We start from the raw sequence: 11,029 nt of genomic DNA, 5'->3' as shown, positions 1-11,029 counted from the left end.
TTTCTCGTTAAGAATATTTTTCAGTATTTCTTGAAGCAAAAGTCTTTTTTTAATGTCTTAGGATTCTGTTTTGGGAGTAAATTGTTGTTTAAGGATGAGTTCTGGGTTCTGAGAAGCCCGAAACGCTCTTCACGTTTGCGTCTGAACTCTGGCTCTCCTTCGTCACCGGGTCAGTCATGAACTGGGCCGACCCAAAACCCACCAAAACACTTTAGTGCTTTCTAAGAAGAAAGAAACGACTACAATCATCTGTGATTTTCTTTTTCTGGCCTCTTTACAGCCCGGCGTTGGGGGGTGGGGGTAGGGGTGGGGGTGGGGGGGGGGTTGCTGAGGGGTGTGGTCAGCCTTCCCGTCTGGGAACAATTACAGGTACGCTCCTCGGATCTGAGCGTGCTCCGTCCTGCAGAGCTCAGGGTTTCTGGCGAGACGTCTGCCACGTTTACAGTGAGAAAAGCAGTTAAAGTACAAATGATGTGGGAGGAGGGAAGAGGACCGCCCCCCGCTTCCTCCTGCTCTTCTCTCCCTCACATGTTGAACTCACAGATGGAATGGAAAACGCCACGTAGCATCGCTGCCCCCTTTCCTAACCCCCCTTTATCCAGCTGCTTTGCTCCGGGTCTGCAGTGTGGGAACGGGCCGCAGGAAAAAAAAAACTCCCACCAAAACAAACAAAAAACACGACCTGAACCCAGAGCCGGGGGGCCGGAGGAATGCTCCCGGGTCTGTAGGTGAACAGCAGGTGTTTGAGCGTCCTGCAGGCCCGAGGAAAGGACTGAAGCTCCTCTGAGGGGTCGACGTTCCCGTAAACCTGCCAGCGTTTCCTGGAACCGCAGAGCGGAAACTCACCAAAAACACACAAAACCAGGAACACTGCGTCCCCGTGTGAAACCCGCAGCGGCCAACAGGCCGGAGCAGATTCTGCACACACCGGAGACCAGAGGAACATCTGGACACACAGGAGGAAAACATCTGGACTCTAACCAACACTTCCACAGTCAGGCATGGTGGGGGGAGTGTCATGACCTGGGACCACTGAGAGTTCTGTTCTCTACCAGAATGAACTATTGTTGCTCGAGGACACTACAGTGCAGAAGCAGCAGGGTGCAGTTGATCCACCCCCCCTCTCTCCCCCAGACACTGTTGATGTCGTTGCTGCGACACAAACTAGAGGCTGTTGGCTTTAATTCATGTTTAGCTTTCAGTCAGAACCTCCACCTCTGCTTCTGAGCACCAATGAAATGACAGATTCTCTCTGAAGGAGGCCAACAGATTTCAGATTAGAGAGGCTCCTCCAGCGAGGGAACCTGTAATTGTCAGCTTTGTTGGTGCATGAAGGCCAAAACGCCGAGACGGGACCTTTGTTTACCTCTCAGCCTGGACGACGACGTTCAATAAAAGGTTTTCTGCCTTCGAGGGAGGTCTGCGACTCCATCGTTGTCCTCGAAGCCTCCCGGCGGGGTCAGCCCGCAGACCGCTGCAGGATCGGAGGCCGTCATTACCCAGGAGACGACGGGGGAAGCTCACAGCGCAGACTGCACTTCAGGTTTTAGAGGAAGCACGACATTTCTGTGCATTAATGTGCAAAGTCTGCATAAAAACACCCGTCTACACAGGGATTACAGGCGTTGTGCGGTCCCTGAAGTTGATTTTTTTTGTCACACTGAGTTCAGATGTGTGTTGTTATGTGGAGAAGGGCCCTCATAAAATCTTGTTGTCGTCCACTTTACACTTTCTGCTGCAAAGGACTCTGGGAAATTGTGGTTATTGAGGATTTTTGTTTTTTCAAAATTTGTGTTGATTGAATTGGAACATTTTCGTTATTGTGTTGTTGTTTTTGTGTTGTTAAAGGGGCTGGACGTCCAAACCCAACACAGGAAGGGACCTCGGCAAGTAGGTGGGTGGGGCATCAAGCAGGTGGGCGGAGCCCTGATTGAGCTGCCAACCTGGTACTCTGGATGAAACGGCTTAAGAATCTTCAAAACTTAAAGCTGCAATAATGTTAAAAATGTGGCAAATTCAAAATCTGAATAGTATTAAACTATGTAAATATTAATGCTAAACAATGAAATAAAAGAGAGGAAATTTGATCGTTTTAAATTCAACTTCAAAAAGAAACTAAAAGGATTTCCAGAAGAACATGCAGGCTTGATGCTGTATTGGTGAATGAAAATGAAACTTAAAGGGTAAAAATTAGCAATAAATAAAGAAAGAAATGATCAAAGTTGACCATAAATAAAGTAAAAACAGAACAAAAATATGTTTGTGAAAAAAGCCAGTGCCGGGTATTGAACCAGCGAGCTTCTTTACTTCACAGTATTCAACCCATTATCTGAAAAAAACAATCAGACATGTGCTGATCCACCTTAAAACATCAAAGTCAGAGGAAAACTGAGGCTTTTTATGGATCTCAGTTTCTGCACAATGATGTCGTGTCTGCGGATGGAAAGATGAAGAAGACTTTGGTGACGTGAACATCAGAGCAGAAACCACCAGTTCTGCTCAAAATCAAACATTTCTCAGGGAAAAACCCCACGGTGGGGGGGGGGGGGTATTTATGAATGAGTGAGGTAGATTTTCACAGGTTGGATCATGTCTTCATGCCTGTTCAAGCAGAGCTGCTCCCAGCTGGCTCAGCAGAAACACACAGCCGCTCCACACAAAACCTCGCTCCACGGACGCCGTCTTTGTCACCACCGGTTGGTACCGGCCCCGACCGGAACCTGGCATTCTGACCCCCCCCACCAGCAGAAATGAGTCTCTCTGAGCTCCACCCAAAACCTTCGACTGCTTTGTCTGTTCGATCTTCTTTTACTTTGAATTAAACGATGGAATCAGTGAGGTTTTCAAAATAAAAGCGTGATCCATGTGCTCCAATGTGGTTTGGTTGGTTTCTCTGAGCTGCAATAGAAAATGTGTCTCTAATTTGGAGTAAATGTACTTTTTGCTGTTGATTTCTTGGTTTTTGCTCTGGTGAATACAGGAATCGCTGCTTTCATCTGAGCGTGTTTCAAGGTTTTATTGTCATAAACAGCTTTAGTGTGATAACATTTGATTAAAAAAAAGTTTTTTATTTTCATGAAACATCTAAGATTTATAGACATTTTTGGGTTTATATGAAGTTTCTTCTGATGGGGAATCACTAAATGAGAATCTGAAGAACAAAGTGGATCCAAAACATGTTTTGTATGGAAGCCTGGAGGGGCCATGCCTGTGATTTCTAAGCTTCATGAACAGCAGAAGCTCCTTTTTATGCTAAAAGTTTATTCATGGTTGGAGAATTCTGCTTTTAGGTGTATTATTCTTAGCCGACCCGTTCCTGTTTGTGTTAGTGAACCCCTGCTGGTTCCTCCTGGACAGGAGGTTCTGTTCCTGTAAGATACCATCGTCTTCCAGACCTTTCAGTGGTTCTTCTGGGCTTGTCGGAGCTCGCCCGTGCTTTCATCAGTGCGTTGTGCACAAAAGCGTGGTGGATCAAAATGAAGATCATGCTGACAAGGAGACGTCTGACGGTTGACCGTCTTATCGGTGTCTTTCTGTCGGGATCAGGAACATTTCTCCGTCTTGGAACGCAGCAAAGATGGAGTCTCCACGTCCGTCTTTCAGCAGGTCGAGGACAGATTGGTCGTTTTTTTTCTTCAGTCACAGATCTGTAGGAACAACCTGAAGATGGACTCCTGCTGTCCTTTAGAACACAGGAGATGTAGACGAGTGAGGGATTCAGCGTCTTTCTGCTCTCTGGGACAAAACCTTCATCCTTTTGTTGGTGATGTCATGTGATCCCTGACAGAAAACTCTTCTTCTCTTCTTGTTGTGTTCTTCCTCTCCTCTTCTGCATCGTTTCTTCATCGTTCTGTCACTATTCTGTTCTCTATCTGCCCCCCCTCCATTATTACTTACTGGCTGTGACAGTGGAAAAAACTCTGGACTGTCAGGTTGAGGGTTTGATGCTGAGGTATGTTTGCTGCCGTCTCTGGAATCCAGCAATAAACCCGTTAGACGGAGAAGCATCGGTCTGAGCTGCTTCCCATCAGAGGACCCAGCAGCTGGTTGAGCGAGAAGCCTTCAGTCGGGGGGCTTGAACCCCTAGATGTGTTGTTTCTTCTCCATCAGATCCCAACATTGACAGCAGACGGAGCAAACCGGTTGATGGACAGCGCCTCCTGGTGGTTGAAAGGATAAAATGTACAGAAATGTCGGAGATTTTCACAGGAAGTTCAGGAAAACGAGCATTTTCATCTTTAAAATAAAAACAGAATAATAAAATATGATGATTAAAAAATTCTACAGCCAATTGAAGGGTAATAATTTGCAATAAATGAATGAAATAATACAGAAATGATCAAAGTTGTTTATATTATTATGTATCTTATTATATAACCTTCATTAATACCTTCTTAAACTTAAAAAACTTAAAATACATTCTGTTGTGAGGAGTCGCTCCCCTCTCTCCCCTCTGGCCATCAGCAGGAACGGACCGCTTCCTGGTGTTTCCACACTACATTACCCATCAGCCCTTGCCCTCAGTACCTGGATGTTCCCCAGCTGGTTCCACTCATTCATGACTCACCTGTCTCTGCCCTGCAATCACCCCTCTGTGTGAAGTCCTGCTTTTCTGGCCGTCGTCCCGTGTTCGCCCTGCCGCCGCCCTAACCTGCACAGGTCTTTGTCCTAGTCGGGAGCTGACGGCTGCCTTTCAATGTTTTCCTGTTTCCACTTAAATTCATGAAGACTCTTAAAGGCATGTGGATCCATCTGCCTCCGCTTGTTTGTTACATCTGTGATAGTTTTGGGAACTAAGAGGCAAAGTTCTGTTTTTAATATTTGGAGTGAACTGTTGCAGGACGAGATGATGGATTGCTGTAATTTTAGGTTAAATATTCAGGAACGTTTAATTTTAAGGGAACAGATCATTGTCTCATAAACACAGCAGGCTTTTCCAGAGATCAGTGGTGATTCTCTTCTTTTCTTGTGTTGGTCACGTCTGGTTTTAGTTCTTCAGCAGCTGAACTTCAGCCTTAGACCAGAAGCTCTGTGAACTCTTCTTCATTTCCTTCAAACACCATCAGTTGTTTTTCCAGCAGTCACTAACCTGCAGTCCTCGAACCCACCACTAGGGGGAAGCATGCCAAAACAAAAGAACTTTCAGTTTACACAGAAAGGGGCCTGTTTCCGTTTTCCATGGTCTTCTTTTTTTTTTTTCAACTTGTCCTGTCCAACAGCTAGGCAGGCAGATGAGAGCTGAGGGCCTCTTGTGTTGGACATATTTTACTTTAACAAGAGGGGTTATTCATCTTCAGACAAACCAAAGGTATGTCTGAATAAACCCCTTTTGTAATTGAGGCCAAACTTTATTAATTTCAACCATGATTGAAAATCTTTGGTGTTGGACCGGACCGAAAATGAAAGAAGGGAAGAAGAGAGAGGGATGTTAGAGAGGGGGGGTGATAGTGAGAGGGGGGGGGGCATGAAGCAGCATAGAGCAGACAGGTTTACTGGTTGTTTATCATTACGGTAAGGTTCAAATGTAGTACAAAAAGGGCGGGGCCTTTGTTCTGTTGGTCTGCAAAGTTCTACAGACTCTGAGATTCTCCTCCAACTCTAACCGCGTCTTCATGTGATGTTCAGATGTTCCCCTTCTTCAGAGCCGAGTCCTGGCTTTCTCTTGGGTTGCTGGTTGAAGATCTCAGAAGGTTCTGAGACACATCAGGAGGTCGACGTTCCGTCGGGCTCGAGTAAAGAAAAAGCACCAACTCTGCTGAGTGAAGAACGTTTATTTTCTCGATGCAGAAACCATAAATTAGGACGGAGAAGTTCAGGAATGGAAACAGTTGAGACAGATGAAGGTCTGAGGAGCAGAGGCGTCTCCTGAAGGAAGCAGACAGATGTTTCAGATGTTCAGACGCACTAAGCTAAAGTTCAGGAACTTTCACCCAAAGAGTCCGGAGGTTCTGCCAGGATGTGGACGATGCTGCAAACAGTTCCCCGTGTCTGCTGAGCTGTTCTCCTGCAGGAGCTTCAAGAGGCTGGAACCCTTCAAGGCAGCATCTCCTCCATCATGGAATCATTCAGAGCAGATCAGAATCATTGGGAGAGAACATCTGAAGGTCAAAAACCACAGAAGCAGATGGATGGAACCGCGGTTCTGGGATGTTCTAACACGGCGTCTCCCTCCTCGAAGCATGAGGAGGTTTCTGAGGACGTCCTCCTGGAGGGAACACATGTTCTGGTCCTAACCTCCACTCCAGCAGCGAGGACTTCCTGTAGGAAAACAATAGACGCCTCATGAGGATGAGCCCTGAAGTTCACGCTCCAGTTGAAGTGTGGACTCCATCACCTCTGTCACAGCAGACTCCTTCACTTAATGCCGTTGTATTTGACCTCCTTCCCACACTTCTTCAGCGTCTCCATGAGCGCGTCCACGTCTCTGTCCGACTCGATCCACACCAGCTTCTTCGCCAGATCGATCTCGAACTTCACGTCTGAAAAGGCAGAACAGTTCCCATCATCCCCTCTGCTTTTGGTCCCGAGCAGAACCTGAGAGGAGCGGGTCAGAGCGCAGAGACGGGAAGGAGCAGGCGCACCTGTAGACGCGACGGAGACGCACCTGGAGGCGCTACAGCGTCAGGTGAGCGAGGGTTCAGTGACCGCTATAAAAAAAGCTAGGGGTTTCAGAGTTCTCCGTTAATCCTGATGAATTACAAACAAACGTGTTTTTTTAGCATGTTACTCTGAGTTGTAATCTATTACTATTGTCGTGTTTTCAAATAGAAACAAAAGTCCAGGGGGGTATTCCAGGAAGCATGTTTAAACTAGCCTGACTTTAACCCTGAACTCTGGCTGAAATCCGCCTGAACTTGCTTACTCTGGGTATGTCGGTTCCAGAAGACCGGGTATGAGTTGGCGTAATTACGCTCCACTTGGTAACCCTGGGTTAATGCACGTGCACAGGAGGAACATAAAGACATTCTCAATGGATCGCAGATTTCGGGAGTCACCATGGAAACGCGTGGAAAAAAAGAGAGCGTTACACTTTAGTGAGACGGAGTCTGAGATTTTAATGACGGCGTATGAAGATTATACGTCCATCAAAAAAGTAACACAGCTGCATCATCAACAGAAAGAGTTTCTGCTTGTTGTTGAAGAACAGACAAAGTAAACGCACAAGTTTCTGATCTTATTTCCATTTTCCTTGTGACGCATATATATATAACGTATCCAATTTTGCCAACTTAAATGAAATACTTCTATTGGTAACAAGTAATTGAGTTAAATTTATTCAACCTAATTTCTTACGTCTATAAAACTCAATAATTGTTTATACAACTCAAATTTACATATTTATTTAACTAAATGTCATATTACTCCAATTCAATTAATATTTTTTCCATCGTAATTAATTATATTTCTTGATCTCTCATATGTCTAAGTTTGAGCCGGCAGATATTTTCATTTTCATAACAAAGGACGGGGAAAAAATGCACGGAGTGCATAAATTGACTAAAGAATTTCCCGTCGTTGTCATTACTTCAGTAAGCGGTAGGGGTGCTATATAAACTCATCATCCTCTCCTTCACTCTCACTCATGGTGCAGAGACGTAAGCATAGTAGGACAAAATAACTCGGCAAAACACAATAAAGCAGCTAAAACACTAAACACATTTGGTCAAAAACCCACACTTAAACTCAAATCCGTCCAGACAGGCAAAGGAAATGGTATCCCACAATTCCTTGCGGTGCCGATCTAACAGCAGCACCAAAGTTACACCTACTTAATTGAATTAATTTGAATGAAAGTAAAATAAATGTCTGAAAACTACGTGTTATTTTTAAACTGACTTAACAAACAAATGATTTATCTTAACTAAAGCAAATAATTAAGTTAGATCAAAGTAAGAAGTTTATCTTTCCAACATCCATATGTGGTCTTATCAGCCTCTCACGGTGGAAAAAGTATTATCTGAGCTTCTTCATCCACTAAATCATCTTCAAATGGACACGCCATGCTGCTTCACCTCTCTGAAAACAAACTAACCTTCAACTAAACCTGCTCCAGACCAGGTTATGTTCAGAGCATGAGTTGCTATGGCAACTTGACCTACCCTGAAACATACCTCCATTTCTGGAACCAGCTGAGGTTATCAAATTCCTTAGCCTCAAACTTACCGTGGTAACTAGGATAACCTACTTTCTGGAATACCCCCCTGGTGCTAAACTGGTATTTGAAAACCCGTCTTGTTGTCTCTGTCCTTGCACGCCGCATGCGCCTGTCACTGATGTGATGTCATTAATGCGCAATTTTGTAGTTCTTTACAGAATTCACCCAAAGCCATTACGCCATAAATGTTACCGATGATGTAAGAGTTAAAGCCCAACGAGGAGAGCCGATCACATCCAACGTTAAACTGTGGAACAAGGTGTGTCACCTGTAGATTGATAAAAAGCTCGTGATAAATATGTTTTCAGAAAAATTAGTTAAATTAGACTTCTTTTATTTTTCTTAATTGTCTGGAGATTGAAAAGAAAAAAATCTCCCTTGTTGGTGTAAAGGTAAAGTAACTCCATTATTTTGGTTGTATTTGGATCTTTTCCTTCACCACAAAGTAAATAAAACCCCACGAGCTTCGATCTGTAACTCAGGTTTAGGTTATTCGTCAGAAGCGGGAACAGGCTGGATCTCACAGTTGATGAGGAAACGGGACTTCAGGTCAGACGTTCTGCAGATTCTCTTCTCCTTTTCACCGCAGAGTTCCCCTTTTTTCCTGCTCTTCAGTTTCACTTTAATGTTGTTTTCATTTTTCTTTCTTTCAGGGCACAAAGAAGTAAAAACTGAGCAGAAAAAGGTTATTTATGAATCTGATTAAAGAAAATGCAGTTTGCTTTTCTTCCTTACTGTAAATTAGATGCAGGACCTGCAGGTGTGAGTCTGACCAAGTAAGAACTTAAAAGGAAATAAAAGAAAAGGTAAAGAACATTTTAATATGTTCAGGGAAAACTCCAATGTTTATCTACGGCTCAAAAGACTTTCATAGCTCATGAACTCATCTTTAAAATGATCCTTTAGGTCCACTTATTCTGGAGTTTGAATGTAAACATCCAAGTTTTCCGTCTACTTTTACCTTTTGTTAGTCATTGTTTGTCTATCATTATGTGCACAATGTCTGTGTGTTTCTTGTGCTTTTTCCTGCCTTTGGACAAAAGAAGGGATTTTGCTTTTTCTAGTCATTCCAGCATATTTACGTCTGCTAAAACATTGAATAATATGCAGTGTCCTCATTTCTAAAACACAGTTGTGTGCTTTGGTGTGTCTGGTCTTTGCACCAGCTGTAAGGTTCTCTCTGCTTGACAGGAGTCATGCTTTAGTTAAGAGGAAACTCCTTCAGTAAACCCTTTGGGATGGCTTTGTAAAGATAAACTTCCGTTTAGAGGCAGTCCCGTCCTGCTCTGAATTCACCTTTGAAGGATCATGTTAGTGGTTTAAAGAAACATTCTGAGGGCTTGTGGGAAGAAAGAGATTCCCTGAAGTTATCTAGCACGTCCTGACCCCCGGAGAGAAGATCAGCTGACTTTGCAGAGCCACGATACGCTGACGCACATCAAGTTACAGCTGAGCTCAGCAGTGCAAGTGAAATATGTGCTTTTTATTTTTTTTTATTGCGCTCTCACCTCCCAGCTTGTTGAGGATTCTGGTCACGGCTCCCGAGCAGCCCTCGCATGTCATGGCCACCTCAAACTCGTGCTTCTGTAGGGGAGAGCGTCACTTGTTAAACCTTCACCTGACCTCTGACCTCCGTCCAGTCAGGTCTCAGGGAGACCCATAACTGTCATTTTTATCGGTCTGTGTTCCTTTAAATTATTACAAAATAAAGGAAGACATAGGGGGAAAAAAATCGTAAAAACTAAAATGTGACTAAAGAAAGCAAAAAAACTAAAAATGTATTTGGGCTGCACGATAGGTTATAACACGGTAAAACAACGTATACTAATAATCTGTTACAGGTAAGCGTCTAATCTTCCTTAATGTACTCATACTTTTAATTTCCATTTTATTCTATCCTTACCATAATCTTTGTTTTTTTCTTGTTTACTATGTAGTAATTCTGTTCTCTTTATTTTGAAAAAAGCAGCAAAAACTACAATCGTCTAAAAACGACATGAATCATACAAGAAAACTACCGCAATCACCAAACTACTACATAAAAGCTAATAACGAGCTAGTTACGGATATTCTAAACGAAATGCAAATTGTTAGTAAAACTGTAAAAGATCAATTGTTCAGCGATCGGGCTAAAGTGAAAAAGTTAGCTTAAACCAAATGCTAAGCTACACATTTAAGCTAAACTTGTCCATAAAATGATAATAACAAGTCGTAACAACTTACAGTCATGTGTGCAGCGATTTTTGCAAACTGCTACACAAATTAACTATGAACTTTATCCTCTGTTTAGCTAAAAGATTTGAAAATGCACCATAAAAATGGAAATGTTGAGAAATGTTTCTTGCTTGCTGACCGCTGACGAGCTAGAGAATTTCAAAACAAAAGTTTCCGGTTTGGAAAGTAGCTCATTCTTTTTTCTTTTTGTGATTATGCTATAAATTAGTCCTTCATGTTAAATGAAAAGAAATGGCACTATTCTCGTATGTTAAGCAAAAAAACAAAAAACGTAAGGAATGAACCTCTTAATTTGTAAGATCACTTCCGGTTTAGGTTTTACACTCCCCTGTAATAAAAGCCAAGGTGCTCCTGACTTTTGCGTATCTTGGTTGGCCATGTGAGAGAATTTTACATAATAAATCTGTAAAATCTGTAGTTATATTAGTATTTGATGTAAACAGTATTTGTTAAAAAAAAAGTATACCAACAAATCGGCATTTTTAACATCCTAAACCCGTAATGGCAAAATTTAAACTAATTATAAACTTCTAAGTAAATACAAACATATATTTGAGTTTTAAAGGTCTTGCAGTCATATTTTCAAAATATATTTTTACATTTTCAAATATATCTTAAAATGTTTTTATATGTTAACAA

General features: G+C 42.8%; 1 protein-coding gene and 3 long non-coding RNA genes across 4 annotated transcripts; 1 reads left to right on the top strand and 3 right to left on the bottom strand.

Annotated features, from left to right (window-relative positions):
- Positions 1 to 2,990: 2,990 nt before the first annotated feature.
- Positions 2,991 to 4,648, bottom strand: LOC110015798 (uncharacterized). The gene is made up of 2 exons (XR_002291066.3): positions 4,568 to 4,648; positions 2,991 to 4,160 (listed from the first exon to the last, which is right to left on the bottom strand). It is a non-coding gene; the product is annotated as an uncharacterized LOC110015798 (long non-coding RNA).
- Positions 4,638 to 8,626, top strand: LOC144994946 (uncharacterized). Its single transcript, XR_013658686.1, has 3 exons — positions 4,638 to 4,659; positions 6,532 to 6,625; positions 8,304 to 8,626. It is a non-coding gene; the product is annotated as an uncharacterized LOC144994946 (long non-coding RNA).
- On the bottom strand, positions 5,754 to 10,674 carry atox1 (antioxidant 1 copper chaperone). Its single transcript, XM_020706830.3, has 4 exons — positions 10,379 to 10,674; positions 9,664 to 9,739; positions 6,335 to 6,479; positions 5,754 to 6,258 (listed from the first exon to the last, which is right to left on the bottom strand). The coding sequence occupies exons 1-3, from the start codon at positions 10,382 to 10,384 to the stop codon at positions 6,355 to 6,357; spliced, it is 207 nt and encodes a 68-aa protein (XP_020562489.1). The 5' UTR covers positions 10,385 to 10,674; the 3' UTR covers positions 5,754 to 6,258; positions 6,335 to 6,354.
- LOC144994947 (uncharacterized) lies at positions 8,764 to 8,940 on the bottom strand. Its single transcript, XR_013658687.1, has 2 exons — positions 8,891 to 8,940; positions 8,764 to 8,801 (listed from the first exon to the last, which is right to left on the bottom strand). It is a non-coding gene; the product is annotated as an uncharacterized LOC144994947 (long non-coding RNA).
- Positions 10,675 to 11,029: the final 355 nt, after the last annotated feature.

The sequence above is a fragment of the Oryzias latipes genome, chromosome 10 (genome assembly GCF_053564925.1).
Source record: "Oryzias latipes strain Hd-rR chromosome 10, Olatipes_Hd-rR_3.1".
In the NCBI taxonomy this organism is placed as follows: Eukaryota; Metazoa; Chordata; class Actinopteri; order Beloniformes; family Adrianichthyidae; genus Oryzias; species Oryzias latipes.
The sequence above is the reverse complement of the archived record's forward strand: the minus strand, read 5'-3'. Positions and strand labels throughout refer to the sequence as shown.